Below are 16801 nucleotides of genomic sequence, written 5' to 3' on the forward strand. Positions count from 1 at the left end.
TAACCAGTGGAACAACTTGCCTCCAGAAGATGTGGGAAACGGTATAGAGTTTCCTGCCTAGGCAGGGGGTTGGACTAGAAGACCTCCAAGGTCCCTTCCAACTCTGCTATTGTATTGTAGGATGGTAGATTCTTCCCCTACCATATCTGTCCTGATGTTTACATGCAAAGTCTTGGTGCACTACATTTATACCAAGCTCAGGAAGGACACGTGGGCAGGGTGCCACTTTGTGGATCCGCTGAATTGATCCCTTTACCTCCTAGAACGGTGGTCACCAACCAGGGGTCCGTGAAACCTGGTGGTCTCTGAGAAAAGGTTGGTAGTCCGCAGAATTATTATTTGCATTTTTTAAATGTTGCACTAAATGCTCTTTGTTGTCTTTTAAAAAATCATATTAGTTGTCCGCGGGATTTAAAATTATGAATTAAGTGGTCTCTGGGGACCGAAAGCTTGGAGACCCCTGGGCTAGAAGCAGTGGTGGGTTTCAAAATTTTTTAGAACCTCTTCTGTAGGTGTGGCCTGCTTTGTAGGAGTGGCTTGCCGGCCATGTGACTGGGTGGGAGTGGCTTGCCAGCCATGTGACTGGGTGGGCATGGCCAACTTGTAAAATGTGATGAAACTCACTTAACAATGCTCTTGCTTAGCAACCAAAATGTTGGCTCAGAAACTCTGGCATTTGAAGCACGCAGGTCTTAAAGCTGTCACGTTACAAGACCCTTGCACCCCTAACCCTTTAGAAAAAAAACCCCAGGGGTGTTCAAACTTGACAGCTTTAAGACTTGTGGACTTCAACTCCCAGAATTCCTCCTCTCTCTCTTCATCTTGATGATGTCCGGACGGGCGGGGGAGGGAGCTGGAACTGGTTCTAAACGGCACTGTAGATTTGTGGAACCTTTTCTATAGAAGAGGTGAGAACGGGCAGGAACCCACCCCTGCCTAGAAGACCTTCAAGGTCCCTTCCAACTCTGTTATTCTGTAATTGAGGATGAGATAACCAGAGAAAGCTTGTGGCAGTCGGCTACTACTGTATCCCTTTCAGACTCCGGGAGTGTGAGAAATAAAACTGCCATTTTTTATATTTTTTTTACAGAACAGCTGAAACTTGGCTTAAAACCAAAGGCCTGCTAGCTTGTTGGCAGCAGGAGATATTTTTCTGAGCCACCTCAGCAGAAATATCCTCCAGGACATAATGTTGAAATCACTGCCTACTTTGGTTGCTGGCGTCACTGCATGAATGCCAAAAAATAACAAGAAATAAATGAAAATATCGGGGTCAAGGCCACGTTACACCATCCTCATGTCATTCGCCAACTCAGGCTTCTCTCAAATCCAACAACATAGGTCAGATTTTGGCAGGGTGAGGCCGTTGGCGTTTGCTGGAGGACGTGGTGTTCCAACCACTTTTGGAAGAAGATGACAAAATAGGCCAGGAGTACCCACCATCTGAGGGTACTCCATATATATACACCTCGGAGCAAAGGGGGGGGGACCCTTATTGCTGTTTTTGGCATTTTTCTGCCCCTGGTTTTTGCAGGGAGTTACGAATATTCCATTATTTGAGAGGCTACTACAAAGATGAACAGATAAAGAGATTAACAGAGTTGGAAGGGACCTTATAGGTCATATAGTCCGGCCCCCCGCTCAAGCAGGAGACCGTACACCACTTCTGACAGATGGCAGTCCAATCTCTTCTTGAAAACTTCCAGTGTTAAAGGTCCCGCAACTTCTGAAAGCAACTTCTGTTCCATTGGTTGAATGTTCTCACTGTCAGAAAGTTTCTCCTTATTTCTAGGTTGAATCTTTCCTTGATCAGTTTTCATCCACTATTCCAGCGATGGCGAACCTTTTTTGGCTCGCGTGCCATAAGTGGGGGGAGCGCAGGGGGGGTCGTGTGCAGGCGTACCGCACCCATAATGCAATGCGCGACCCCGTGTGCATGCGCACACTACAGGCGCAATCCCCCCATTTTTGCATGCTTTTTTCGCCCTCCCCAGGCTTCAGAGGCTTTATAGGAGCCTGGGGAGGGGGAAAACAGCCTCCCCCGCCCCCCACCCCGAGAAGCCCTCCGGAGGCTTCAGGGACCTTCAGGAGGCTTCCCTGAAGCCTCCGAAGCAGTCAAAACGACCCTCCGAACAAACCGGAAGTCACTTCTGGTTTGCTCTGAGGTTCGTTTTGAGCGTTCCGAAGGCTTCAGGGACCTTCAAGAGGCTTCCCTGAAGCCTTCGGAGCACTGAAAACGACCCTCCAAGCAAATCGAAAGTGACTTCCGGTTTGCTCGGAGGGTTGTGTTAATCACTCCGAAGGCTTCAGGGACCTTCAAGAGGCTTCCCTGAAGCGTCCGGAGCGCTCAAAACGACCCTCCAAGCAAATCGGAAGTCACTTCTGGTTTGCTCTGAGGGTCGTTTTGAGCGCTCCGAAGGCTCCAGGGACCTTCAAGAGGCTTCCCTGAAGCCTCCGGAGCAGTCACAAGGACCCTCCGAGCAAACAGGAAGTCCGTTCCCAAACTTCCCGTTTGCCCGTAGGGCCGTTTTTTGCGCTCCGGAGGCTTCAGGGAAGCTCATGAAGCCTCCAGAGGGCCTCAGTGGGGGGGGGGAGGCTCTTTTCGCCTCCCCAGGCTCCTATAAAGCCTCTGGAGGCTTAGTAAGGCAAAAAATGGCTTTAAAAAAGGGTGAACTCAGCTGGCCAGTGCGTGCATGCACCCTGACAAATGGCTCCGCATGCCACCGTGCCATAGGTTCGCCATCACTGCACTATTCCTTGTCAGGCCTTCAAGTGCTTTGGAAAATAGCTTGATCTCTTCCTCTCTGTGGCAGCCTCTCAAATATTGGAAAACTGCTATCGTGTCTTCCGTGGTCCTTCTCTTCACTAGAATAGCCATGCCCAGTTCCGGTAACCATTCTTTATATGTTTTAGCCTCCAGTGCCCAAATCATCCTGGTTGCTCTTCTCTGCACTTTTTCTAGAGTCTCAACATCTTTTTTATAGTGTGGTGACCAAAACTGAATGCAGTATTCCAAGTGTGGTCTTACTAGGGCTTTATAGAGTGGTATTTGTACCTCACTTGATCTTGATTGTATCCTTCTGTTAATGCAATTTAGGATTGCATTGGCTTTTTTGGCTGTCACTGCACACCGCTAGCTGGTTGTCCAGCAAAGAAGAGGGGATCAACCTACTTTCCAAAACACAAGGAGGCAGGACAAGAAGCAATGGATGGAAAGTAATCAAGGAGAGAAGCAACCTAGAACTAAGGAGAAATTTCCTGACAGAACAATTAATCAGTGGAAGAGTTTGCCTTCAGAGGTTTTGGTGCTTCATCACTGGAGGTTTTTCAGAAGAGACTGAACAGCCACTTGTCTCAAATTGTATAGAGCAGGGGTGCCAAACTCAATTTCATCGAGGGCTGCACCAAGGTTGTGTTTGATCTCAGGAAGGCAGGATGGGCATGGCCAGCTCAACCACCTATGTCAGGGATAAGCGCTCTGCCAGAGAAAACAGGCTCTGAGGTCCGTTTTCGGCTGCGATGGCCTCCTGCAACCCTCTGCCAGCAAAAACGGAGCTCGGAAAAGCCGCACGCGACCCTCCCGAGCTCCATTTTCACAGGCAGAGGCACCGCCAGCCGGTCCTTCGCTGTTTCCAGGGTGGCTCCGCGGGCCAGATCTAAGCACCCCATGGGCCGGATCCAGCCTCCAGGCCTTGAGTTTGACACCCCTGGTATAGAGCCAACCAGCCATTTGTGCGGTTAACCTGGAAGTAGAAGGCCGATGGTTTCTGGTTCAGTTGGAGTTTGCGTGAAGCCAATTTTTTTAGAGAGACCAGGATTAGGAAGAAAGTGGGGCCTCTCCTTGAGGTGGGAAATACACATTTTGGTTTCAAAAAGGGAATTAGGGAATGCTCATTTACAAAGTGATGGTGGGCTGCTGGGGATTCACACAGGTACGGTTGATCCTCTAGCTAGGATTCTGCCTGGTTTGGCAAACCCCCAAATGCCCACCCTGCCTCGCCCCACCCAGGAGTCCCCATGCAGCCCATTTTGGATGCAGGTAAGTGCAGGGTGTGCACGGAAGCTTGAGGAGGGCGAAAAACGGGCCTACAGGACGTTCAGGAGGCCTGTTTATAGCCTCCAGAGGGCATCCGGGCACCTGACTTGCTCAGTATCCAAATGAAAAATGGAAGCATAAGATATCCAGTCCAGCAAGGCTGTGTGAACCCCCGGCAGCCCGCCATCACTTTGTAAATGAGCATTCCCTAATTCCCTTTTTGAAACCAAAATGTGTATTTCCCACCTCAAGCAGAGGCCCCACTTCCTTCCCAATCCTGGTCTCTATAAAAAAATTGGCTTCACGCAAACTCCAACTGAACTTATATGCAGCGCACATCATGAGAAAGGCAGGGCTAGAGGAATCAAAAGTTGGAATTCAGATTGCCGGGAGAAATATCAACAACCTCAGGTATGCAGAGGATACCACTCTAATGGCAGACAGTGAAGAGGATCTAAAGAGCCTCTTGAGGCGGGTGAAGGAGGAGAGTGCAAAAGTTGGCTTGAAACTCAACGTTAAGGAAGCTAAGATCATGGCATCCGGCCCTCTCAATTCCTAGCAAATAGATGGGGAGGAAATGGAGGCAGTGACAGATTTTATTTTCCTGGCCTCCAAGATCACCGCAGATGGGCACTGCAGCCGAGAAATGAAAAGACGCTTGCTCCTGGGTAGGAAAGCGATGGCAAATTTAGACTGCATACTAAAAAGCCGAGACATCACCCTGCTAACAAAAGAGCGTCTAGTCAAGGCGATGGTTTTCCCAGTTGCAACGGATGGCTGTGAAAGTTGGACCATAAGAAAGGCTGAGCGCTAAAGAATTGAGGCCTTTGAAACTATGGTGCTGGAGAAGATGCCTGCGAGTCCCCTGGACTGCAAGACCAGTCCTAGAAGAGATCAATCCTGACTGCTCTTTAGAAGGCCAGATCCTGAAGAGGAAACTCAAATACTTTGGCCACCTAATGAGAAGGAAGGACTCACTGGAGAAGAGCCCAATGCTGGGAAAGATTGAGGGCAAAAGATGAAGGGGACGACAGAGAATGAGGTGGCTGGATGGAGTCACTGAAGCAGCCGGTGTGAGCTTCAATGGACTCCAGAGGATAGTAGAGGACAGGAAGGCCTGGAGGAACGTTGTCCATGGGGTCACAATGGGTTGGACACGACTTCGCAACAAACAACAACAACAAAGGATATCCAAGGGTGTCTTTAATCATCATTTCAATGGCCAAACAATTGAACAGGAAGAAGGGTGTCGATTGTCGTTGCTAATCCACACAGAGCCACACTGAACGCTAGAAACCAAAGCCAGATCTTCCCCTTGGCATCTGTAAGAAATAAACATATACAATCAGCACTTGGTGGAAGGGAAGCCCCAATCCACTCACCAAAAATCGAGCACGCTGTCTTGTACCGACAGAAGAGACTAGGCTTGAACTGTGGAGACCTTGGTGGTCTCTGAGCTGGGTTGTATTCTTGCAGACTTTTCGTTACCAAACTAGGTAACAGCATCAGTGTTAGAAGGGAGTGTGGTTTTGCTCCCTGTTTATATACTGGTGCAGGGGTCAGCAAATTGCGGCTCTGGAGCCGCATGTGGCTCTTTCCTCCCTCTTCACCGGTCGGTGCCACAATTTTGAGAGGAGCTTCCGGTGGTGGTGGTGGGGAGAGAAGCACAGTGCGCCAGGAGAAGACTCTATGGCAAGGGGAGGGTTTTCCGGTTGTCTCCACAATTGATAGGGGCTTTCGGTTATGACAGGTAGAGGAAAAAGTACGCCGCGCTAGGAGGAGACTCTATGGTGGGAGGAACTGAACTTCCCGTCAGCTCCAGAATTGAACAGGGGGCTTCCGGTTAGGACCTTTATTGGCTCCCGGTGTTTTCTTTTCTGTGGGAAATGGGTCCAAATGGCTCTTTTGAGTGTTTAAGTTTGCCGACCCCTGTACTAGTGGCTTGTCCTGTCAGGATTGGTGAGAGACAACTTGGTGGCTTGGCAGTAAACTAACAGCCTAAGCAAGGAATCTCCAACACCATTCCCACCAACACTGACGGGGCAAACTACTACGGTAGCAGTGACGTGCGGTGAGGTTTATGGCTGGTGAGGCTGGTGACGTCATCAGCGCGAGCCGCGGTCCCCATCATGTTGACTCAGGAAGGCGGGGAATGGGACCACGTGTGCAAGAGGGAGGCTGAGGCTAGAGGAGCCTCCTGCACACGTGGTCCCATTCCCGGACCACGTGTGTAGAAGGCTCCTCAGCGCCTTTTCCCTTTTCCCTTTTTTTTAAAATTTTCATGATGAGAGTGGTGAGGCTGACCGCAGGTCCCTGTACGGTAGTATATGCAAAGAAGAGCAAATTCCACTCCATTTCTAACAGTGCTGATGTTACCTAGTTCAGTTATGAAATGCCCGAAAGATAACCACCAAGCTCAGAGAATACCAAGTACACAGTCTTGTAGCAATATTTTCGTCCTGTTTTTAACACACCCAGCCCTTTCTTGTTACCCACTCTTTTTTTTGTAACTGTAGATACCTTTCTAACTTTATTCAACTTTTATTATGAAGTAAAATACAAATCCAATTTGAAAAAGAGAGGAAGAAAAATGCAGAAAACGGTAAAACCAAAAATAGTGTACGGCCAACTTTTTTCTACCCAGAGTGGTAGAATACAAAAATAAAAATAATAATCCTCCTTTTTTGCTTTGCCTTTCTAAACCTTTCAAGCTAGTTCTTGAAATATTAAAAAAAGGCAGAATATTATATTTCCCTAAAGGAAAAACGTGCTCTTGAAAAACAGCCTCCACTATTTCTTAATAGCCCCAGCAGGACTGGGCCAGCCTATCTACAGGACAAAAGACCTTCAGCTCCAGGATGATGGGATTAAGACATGATCTCTCAGCAGAGGTGGGTTCCTCCCGGTTCGGTCCGGTTCGGCAGAACTGGTAGTGGTATTTTTGCCTGGGTCGCAGAACCAGCAGCGACCCAAGCTTGCCACACCCCTGAACTGGTTCCCTCCCCGCCGCTGATGTCGCTGCTATGTTGTTTTGTAGTGACTTCCTCTGCGCAGTTTGCTGTTAATTGTTCTGCACAGGCGCAAAGAACAGTTTACATTGAACTGCACACACAGCACACAAACGAACGCAAAGCAAACCGGTAGTAAAACTGGCAGCAACCCACCCATGCCCCTCAGGACAGAATAGGATCGGCCCTCTACCATCTAGCAGCAGGGCTCACCACATGGCCCAACAAGTCCCTTCATTGCATCACCCAGCAAGCGTCAATCAAGCCTGGGACTCAAGACAGCCTACAAAGTTAGCAGTGACCCCTACGACAACCAATAGAATATATTTCTTGCACAGGAACAGGAAGCTCAAGGGCAAGGCCCAAGGGTAGGTATAAACAACCGTCTCTCTCCTTCATGTGTTCGGCTGCACCAGGACCTCAAACCCATGTGGTCCGGTTCACCAGTAAACCATTTTTCCAGTCAGCCTCCCTGTTTCCAGTGTTTCTGGAAGCCAATGGATATTTCTTTCCAAGAGATAGTTTAGATTTGGAAGGAGTAAAGAGACTGTTGATGTAAAAAGTGGAAATTTTGTGTCGTTTCCCGTCAACGTAGCACTGTTGCGTTCCAAGCACAAAGGAGTTAGAGACATCTCCTTGAGTTACCTTGTGGTAAGATGGGTGGTTAACAAATGTAATAATAAAAATTTAAAAATTAATAAATCTCATCCATGCGTCTCCCATTCTCCTCCATATTCACCCAGGAAATGCTAATAATCTCCTATTGCACAACTTCAAAGAAGAAAAACAGACGCCTTCAGAGTCCCTGAATTATTATTTTTTCGTACTAAGCAACAAAGCCTCACCTGTTGAAGCGTTGCCTGCTAACTGGGAGACATTATGTCCATTTGCAGCTCTTTTTTTCTGGTGTCCTGCAAGAGGCAAGTCGTAAATAAATTGCAGCAAGAAGGATTAAACAAAAACAGAGTTATTCCCTTGAGTTCTGACCTAGGCTTCTTGAGAAAGCATACATCACAATCTTAGTCCCCCAAACCCTCTTTTAGTTATAAGGCTGCAAAGTATCGTCATTCCCAGCCCGCAAGGCTTCACAAACAGTCTGTGAAGATTCCAACAGACGTCTGCTTGAGTTGCCACAGTCTTTCAGGGGAATGTTGATAAACACCCACCTTTTCTCCCTGGGAATGCTGCCAGAGACCTAATTGCCAAACGCAGAGCAAGGCCAAACTTCGCACAGAATCAAACCCAACTTTTCAAAGCTTGAACCGACCAGATGAACTAATTGCTTCCTGCAAAAGCTCAGGTCCTCTTCGCTCCTCTTTTATGTCTTACGGCAGGGGCCAAGCCTAAGTTGACCCTGTTTTCTTAATTGTTCTTGCCTTCTGGCAGCTCTGCGCAGGCGCACCCTGGGAACAGGCTCCCACTGTTCTTCTGCCTCGCTGATGTCAGGCTCCGGAGGCAGCAAATAACTACCAGATGGCCTTGGCCCCATCTCTACCTCTGATGTAGAGCCCTAGTCAGTGACGTGAGGTGAGGTTTATGGCTGGTGAGGCACTGACACAGTGGTGGGTTTCAAATATTTTTAGACTTGTGGACTTCAACTCCCAGAATTCCACAGCCAGGCATGCTCAGTTCCGATTGAAAACGACCGCATTTGTTTCTCTCTCCCTTCCTCCTCCTCTCTCAAACACACACACATACACACACACAAGTTGAATTGGACTATCTCTCCTACCCCCTTCCCTCTCTCACTCACTCTCAAACAAACACACACACACACAAAAGTTGGATTGGATATCTTTTCCAGTGGCTTGAAAGCAGCTCCTCTGCCACCACCCCCCGCCCCATTCCCCTGCTGCCTTCCCCAAACACCTCTACCATTGCAAATGCAGCCTGCTGTCTGGGTGGGAAATGCCTGGAACGCAATAAAGCCCACCCACTCACCTCCTGTTGGCAGGCTGGGGTGAGAGGAGAGGCAGAGAAGCCGGAGGGGAGCCGATCCGAGCCTTCCAAAAGAAAGAGGCTGGGGGAAAGTGTGTGTGATACAGCATGGCTCTTTGCCTGGCTTCCATGGATGACTCTGCTTAACTGTTAAAAAAAGCCTCTAAAAAAGCGCCCTCTACTATGAGGCAGGAGAACTGCGTGCCTCAACTACGTCAGGAATTTTTAGGCTTTTAACCATTGCTTAACTCTGCTCGAGTGATTATAAAATGCCTAAAGTCAAACTAGATGAGGCATGCAGTTCTCCTGCCTCATAGTTAAGCAGAGTCATCCACGGTGAGGCAGCAATTAGCTCAGCTTTTTCCTTTTCCTTTTCTTTTCATGATGAGACCAGTGAGGCTGTGCCTCACTTCCTCACCTGACTGCACGTCACTGGCCCTAGTCCAAGACTTCCCCAGACTTGAGGACTGGCCTATGTTCCTCCCCAACCTCCTCACTGTCCGAATCTGCTGCCAGCTCTGCAGGCCGCTGGCGGGCCCCAACATCTTGTCTGCAATCCTTGATATACAAAGAGGGCTTGGTTTAGAAATGGGGTTTAGTATTTAGGGGAACAAAGGGAGAGGGTGTGAAAACAAGGCTTTTCTGGGCCCTTCCCTTCAGGCTTTGCAGAGGGTTACACTACATTTCCCAGCAATCCTTGCAATTGGTCTCTGCTTGCTGGCTTGCTCTAATACAGTATTTCTCAACCTTGGCCACTTACAGCCGTGTGGACTACAACCCCCAGAATTCCCCAGCCAGCAATGAATTCTGGGAATTGAAGTTCCTGCATCTTTAAGTTCCCACAGTGGAGAAAAACTAGTCTAATAACATCTGACGAGAAGCTCAAGTTTTGATTTGGGCAATGTATTCTGGTTCAGACAGCTGTGGCTTGGTTAATTGTGCACATAGTCCTCGACTTACAACAGTTCATTTAGTGACTGTTCAAAGTTACAATGGCACTGAAAAAAACCTGACTTATGTTATGGCATTGTTCACACTTATGGCCATGGCAGGATCCCCAGAGTCACGTGATTTACATTTGGTTAATATTTATGATGGCCACTGTGTCCCAAGGCCCATGTGATCACCTTCTGACAAGCAAAGTCAATGAGGAAGCCAGGTTCACTTAACAACCGTGTCACTAATTTAACACCTGCAGTGAGTCACCTAACAAACGTGGCAAGAAAAGTCGTACAATGAAACTCTGTCAGGGTAAAGATTTAAGAGCTGACCAGTTGCTACGACGATGTAATGCTGGGAATGAGTCAGCAAGGTTTTGGGGCTGATATCTCTTTAAGAGCCTGTAATAAGAAGAGGCCCTGTTGGGGTCGGTCTCTCTCCATTCTGTAATTGCCGATTGCTGTTTATTTGAGGTCTGACTAAAGTATATGTATGTATATATTCTTTGTACATAAAACCACTATTTAAATACATATCTTTGTGTTTACTGTATTTGCTCCTGGGTTGTCTCCCATAGTCACACTGACTGTGCATACTCTGATAAACTTAGTTAACAAATTTCTCACTTGGCAACATACATTTTGGGCTCAACTGTGGTTGTAAGTCGAGGGCTACCTGTAGTTTACTCATCAAACCATAACCTCTGGGGATCACCCAAGAAGCTAAGTCAAAATTTATTTATTTTTTTAAAAAAACCTCGTGGTAACTTAGAAAACTGTATAAACACCAGGAGAGGAGGCCAGGATTCCTTTCCGCCTCTGTTACAACCTATCTTTTGGTGGAACAATGTCTCTTTGCACCGTGGGGAGCCGCCCTCTCCTGGAAGAATGAAATATTTTGAGGAATATTTAAAAAGGAAGAATATTATATTTCCCTTAGTGAGAAATAGAGAAGCATGTTGTTTTTTAGAGGCAGGAAGCAGCCCCTGTCTCCCTGCCCCCAAGCAGAAACTGAGGAGGCAGCTTTTAGAAATGCAGATTTGGTAATCCATTCGGATATTTTCAGTGGTGAAATCTAATTTTTTTTCACTACTGGTTCTCTGGGCGGGCTTGGTGGGGTCATGTGACTACATAGTCATGTAACTGGGGGATCAAAAGACAGAAACTCACTTTAACAATGTCCTGCTGGAGCAGGGTTAAACTAGATGACCTCCAGGTCCCTTCTAGCCCTGGATTATCCTCTGAAGCTGCGTCTAGTGCCAGGTTTGCAATCCTTCCTTCCTCTCCTTTTTCCCGCCCTCCCTCGCTCTTTCTTCTTTCTTTCTTTCTTTCTTTCTTTCTTTCTTTCTTCTTTCTCTCTTTCTTTCTCTTTCTTTCTTTCTTTCTTTCTTTCTTTCTTTCTTTCTTTCTTTCTCCCTTCTCTCACTCGCTCTCTTTCTTTCTCAGCACCTCCCACCCACACCTCCGTTTTTGGCCTAGTAGGTTTCAGGGAAGCCTGCTGGGAGCAAAAACGACCCCCCCCCCCCAGCCACCACCATCACCCATTTTTGGCTTAGCAGGTTTCAGGGAGGCCTGCTGGAGCAAAAATGAACCCCCACCCCATCCCCAGTTTTCGGAGAACCTGTACTTAAAAAAAATGCTTAAAAAGTTTTTTTTTTTAATTCTTTGAACTTTTTTTCTTTAACTTTTTTTAGTATTTTTAACTACCGATTCAGGCGAACTGACTCGAACTGGTAGCATTTCGCCCCTGGATATTTTGGAAACAAAGGCAGAATGGTAGGATTAGAAGCAGACCAGAGCAGTCCAAGGCCCCTTCATTGCACCAACCCCCAGCAGTCCAAAGTCACAGAAACCTGAGAGCTCAGATTAACAATAAACCAGAGGTTGACCAGATTAGCTCAGACAAGTACCTAGGATTAGCATTTTGCCTATAGAGCCAGCTATGGCCCCCTACATAACTTCTCCATGACTCCATAGGAATCTGACAACAACCAATAGAATATATGTTCTTGCACAGGAACAGGAAGCTCAAAGCCCAAAGAAGGTATAAAATCCCACCCACTCTCAACTCCATTTTGTCAGAATCGACCCAGAATCACACGTGGTTCTGCTTCAGCATTAAACCAATGTTTCCAACCGGCCTCCATGTTCCCAGTGTCTTTCTCCCAGTTTGGGACTGAACCCAATTGGGTATTTTTTTCCCACAGCACTAAGCAGGGCTCTTTTCTAAGCCTTCTCCTACTTCAAGGTGGAGTTGTGTTAACCACTGTAGGAAGTTAGCCTCCACCCCTCTCCTAGGAAAACAAGATATTTCAGGAAATGTTAAAAGGGCAGAATATTTCCCATAAAAGGGAGGAATAAACTCAGCCCCCCACCCCCTTGCCACCTTTGTCAATGGGCCATTAAGGCCTGAGACAGTTTATTCTATATAACAAAGATCTACCTCCTTCAGGCAGAGCCATAATAGGAATCTCAAAGCCCTTTCATTACATCATCACTCAGTAAGAGTCAACCAAGCTTGGGACTCAGGACAGAGTTGCCCCTGCATGGCCCCATGGGAGTCTGAGAACCAATCAGAATGCAAGCTCGAATTCAAAAGCCCAGAGAGAGCATAAAGCCCAGGCACTCTCAGCGTCTCTTCCCTTTTTTTTTTCTTCACCCAAGATCTTGAAGCATGTGATCCTGTCTGTCACTGCGTTAATTGTTTGCTAGCCGAGCTGAAAATTTACTGCGCAGGTCATAGGCCTTATCAGCAAGTGATGTACTGCGCATGCTTCTTAACACGTTTCTTAAGACATCACACATTCCAGAGACTTCTTTACTTCTGATCTTCTGTTCGTCTGCCAAGAAGGTGGGCGACAATTGCTCTTGCCAAAATGTAACAATTAGATAGATTTGTTTTCATTTTATTTTCATATTAAAGTTTTGTTTTTAATTAGAACATGTTATCGGGTCTCGCTTTTTCTGAAGATATGCTTTTTAGGAAAGCAGACGGTCTACACCTCATTAGCTCAGGGTGAAATTTCCCCTGACAATAAATGGTAGCAGAGGATGGTTACACTGTCCACCATTAAAAACCATCTTTCCAAACAGCCAGCATCGTTTCCAGTGTCTTTGGAACTGAACCCAGAAGGACATTTCTTCCAACACCACATTTTAGGGACCGTAAGGACCCCACGTCTTGTCTCAGCAGCACGGCTCATCAAGCCACATCAGCCCCCTCAGGATTGATCTCATTCAGGATCACCGGCAAGAGAAGACATTCCTACCTTTGAGGTGAAAGGAGTGGGGTCTGGCGGCCACCCCCTCCTTCAGGTATCGCTGTGCCCATATTCGGAGGGTCTCATTGATCCGGTAACGGCAGCGCAGGGTCAATCTGGTAAAAAACATTTTTGCAAAGAATGTTAGAAAAGGAGGGAAAAATAATTTTATGCAGTGAAGATTGTTCAAGATGGCGCTGCCGATGATAAAACCGGTTTGGGAACATGGCAGGCTGAGTTGCTACCTACTCAGCCGTACCGGGCCGAACCGGCAGGAACCCACCACTGGTGGTGCCACAATTGATAGGGCTTTCAGTTCAGACAGGTAAAGGAAAAGGACGCTGTGGTAGGAGACTCTATGGTGGGGGAACCAGACTCTCGGTCGGCAGCGGAAAAATGATGCCACACTAGGAAGAGACTCTATGGTGGGGGAATTGGACTTCTAGTTGGCTCCAGAATTGAACGGGGGGGTTCCGGTTAGGACATTTGTGGCTCTTTGAGTGTTTAAGGTTGCCGACTCCTGGTCTAAATAAATAAATATCCAGCAATTGACTCAGCTGGAACATCTTCCTCTAGGAGAGTTCTTCCCCCCCACTCCCCCCCCACTCCCCCCCCCTTTTTTTTGCTTTTTACCGATACTCAGGGTCCCTGGTTATGATGGGTTTTGCTTTCGGAATCATCTCTCTCTCGAAGATCACTTCATTTTCATAGAGCAAGTAGTTCTCTTCAAACTGAAAGAGGACAGGCAAAAAAAAATATGATGCTAAACATTTAACTTCACTGGAAGTGTGGGCCAAACACCTCTCAGAACGTATCACCAAGGGCCAATATTGCTCTACCATACAAGTAGTCCTCGATTTACAACCAAAATTGAGCCCAGCATTTCTGTTGCTAAGGGAGACCTTTGTTAAGTGAGTTTTTTCCCCAGTATATGACAACCATTCTTGCCACGGTTGTTAAGTAAACTCCTGCAGTTGTTAAGTTATTAACACGGTTGTTAAGTGAACCGGGCTTCCCCGTTGACTTTGCTTGTCAAGAGGTCACAAAAAAGGATCTCATGACACACAGAAACACACACCCCAGGACGCTGCGGCCGTCATAAATATGAACCAATATGAGCTCAGGCGAGGAGCAAGGACCATTGCCTCCTGATCCAAGAGTATGGAGAGTGAAGAGATGGTGAGAACAGTGCAGACTGAGCAGGCTACAAAGGAGAAAGTGCCCTATCTATCTTCACAAGGCACATGTGGGGGAATGAGACTTAAGGAGACGCTGCGGGAAGGGGCATTTGTTGGGAACAAACACTGAGTTTGAACTTTCCAAGAGTCCTTGCATTTTTTCTGGCTTTCTGGACTAATTAACTGGATCTTTTGCTTCCTGAATTCCTGGATTTGCCCTACTGGATTTATTGCTGTGCAGTCTTGGTGTACACAGCGCTGGGCTGTACTCTTTGCAGCCAGAGGCTGCCTAAGGAGTCTGGGGGAGTGGGAGGATTGTCACCACTTTTGTTTGAACTGCCAACTGCCTGTGTTATCTCTGTGCCATGCCCCAGGTCATCACACAATTCTTCCTTGTACCCAAAAACAGCTTAAGACAGCAATCACCAACTGGTGGTCCATGAGAAAATTTTTGGTGGTCCGCAGAAAAATGCTTTTTAAATAATTTTAAAATATTTTTATATTGCATTTTTTATATTGCACTAAATCAGGGGTCCTCAAACTACGGCACCTGGGTTGGATACGTGCAATGAATGTTTGTATTGCTGCAGAGTCCTCCCCTTCGGAGTCTTTTGGTGTGGGGCAACAGGGGGAAGAAATTCCAACTTGGGGTCTCTTCAGCTTTCTGGTACTGGGCTTTGGGCGAAGGCTGGAGGGAAGCACCACTGGTGGCAAAGAGCTGGAGGGCCTTGTTCCATATCATGGTCTGAAACCGGCTGACCATCTCAGCCCGTTGAACTTCCAGGCACCGGTACCTGGCCTTGCGCTCCCGCAAGTCTTCCCTCTGCTTGGACAGCCTATGCTGGTAGTCCTCAGTGAGGTGCTTCTGTTGAGCCTCCTTCTCAGTCAGATTCAATTTGAACTGAGCCAGTTGTTTTGCCGACTCTTTCTCATGGTGGCTGCTTAGCTCCAGCAACTGCTTCTTTTTGGGGCCCTAGGGAGCTCGGGCAGGGAGGCAAGGAGTGGCTGCAGTGAGTAGAGACCGGCAAGGCGCCCCTCGATGTGAGTGGCGCCAAGTTGGCCACGCCCATCCAGTCACATGACCACCTAGCCGGTCATTAGGCAGATCATATTAGTGGTTTGCAGGATTTAAAATTATGAATTTAGTGGTCCGAAAGGTTGGTGACCCCTGGTTTAAGAGACTTGTCAATCCCACAGCATCTAAGCCAGAAGAAAGACAATGCAACACAACAGAGAAGCAAAAGATCCTCCATGGAGCAACTGATACTTCTTGGATCAGTTGGACAAGTCCTCTGAGGCACAGCTACCCTACACTCGAGTTCCTCGTTATCCTGGCTCCTATCCGCATTCCAACAACTCTTACTTACTCTTCTGATGGTACCGCAGGTGGTCACAGAGAAGGTGAAGAGGGCCTTGGTGTCATCCACGCCTACTGGTCTACAGCTCTTATCCCGCAGATGAGTTCTCCTAGGATTTAACTCCGGTTTGGTATCCAAGCTGAGCATGGTAGCAGTCATGGTTCCATTGGGAAAGCATACTGCGGAATAACGGCAAACGAAATAATTCAATTAATACGCCGGCAAAGTTCCAGCGATGGGAGAACTGAAGTCATTTAATCCAGAACGTCTCACTTGCTGAGTTTATTTCCAAAACTAGACTTACGCAATCAGAGTCTACGTCCCAGAGGTGCTTTTTTTTTTTTTTTCCAAAAGGCAACCGGGCTTTCTTAATTTTTTTGTTCTTCGGAAATGTTTCACCTTTCATCTTGGATGGCTCATCTCACACGACCTAAGCCCCAGAGCTCACTGTAACAGCATTGCCAAAAAGGCATTCAGAGTTGTTAACCTAATTTTGCGAAGCTTCTTCTCCCGTAACATTGTACTGCAAACTAGGGCATACAAAACCTTTGCCAGACCAATCCTCGAATACAGCTCGTTCGCCTGGAACCCACACTGTGTATCGGACATTAATACAATTGTGCAGGTCCAGAGGTATTTCACGAGAAGAGTCCTCCACTCCTCTACTCATCAGGCTTGATATTTTGGGCTTGGACAAACTAGAACTCCTCCTCCTACTGTCTGACCTAAGCGTAGTACACAAAATTGTTTACTACAACGTCCTACCTGTCAATGACCACTTCATCCTTTAACCACTATAATACACGGGCAAACAATAGATACAAACTCAAGGTAAACTGTTCCAAATTCGACTGCAAAAAATACGACTTCAGCAACAGAGTGGTCAACGCCTGAAAAGTTCTACTGACTGTTGTTACATTACAGCCTCAAACCCCCAAAACTTTAACCTTAAACTGCTACCATGGACCTCACCCCATTCCTCAGAGGTCTGTAAGAGAGCGTGCATAAGCGCACCAGACTGCCTAGTACCGTCCCTGTCCTACTGTCCCCACTTCTTCGTATCCATTTCCTGAATTCATGTCCAT

At 47.3% G+C, this 16801-nt stretch overlaps 1 protein-coding gene across 1 annotated transcript in view; it reads right to left on the reverse strand.

Annotated features, from left to right (window-relative positions):
* Nucleotides 1-5224: 5224 nt before the first annotated feature.
* Nucleotides 5225-16801, reverse strand: part of LOC309401076 (uncharacterized protein) — a 49446-nt gene continuing 37869 nt past the window's right edge. Inside the window, exons 15-19 of the mRNA XM_081970020.1 lie at nt 15726-15895; nt 13814-13911; nt 13190-13296; nt 7890-7955; nt 5225-5358 (exon numbers count right to left, since the gene is read on the reverse strand). Of these exons, the coding sequence (XP_081826146.1) occupies nt 5252-5358; nt 7890-7955; nt 13190-13296; nt 13814-13911; nt 15726-15895 (548 nt within the window). The 3' untranslated portion in view covers nt 5225-5251. The remainder of the gene's footprint in view (nt 5359-7889; nt 7956-13189; nt 13297-13813; nt 13912-15725; nt 15896-16801) is intronic.

Source organism: Natrix helvetica, assembly GCF_964273705.1.
Source record: "Natrix helvetica genome assembly, chromosome: Z".
NCBI classification, from domain to species: domain Eukaryota; kingdom Metazoa; phylum Chordata; class Lepidosauria; order Squamata; family Natricidae; genus Natrix; species Natrix helvetica.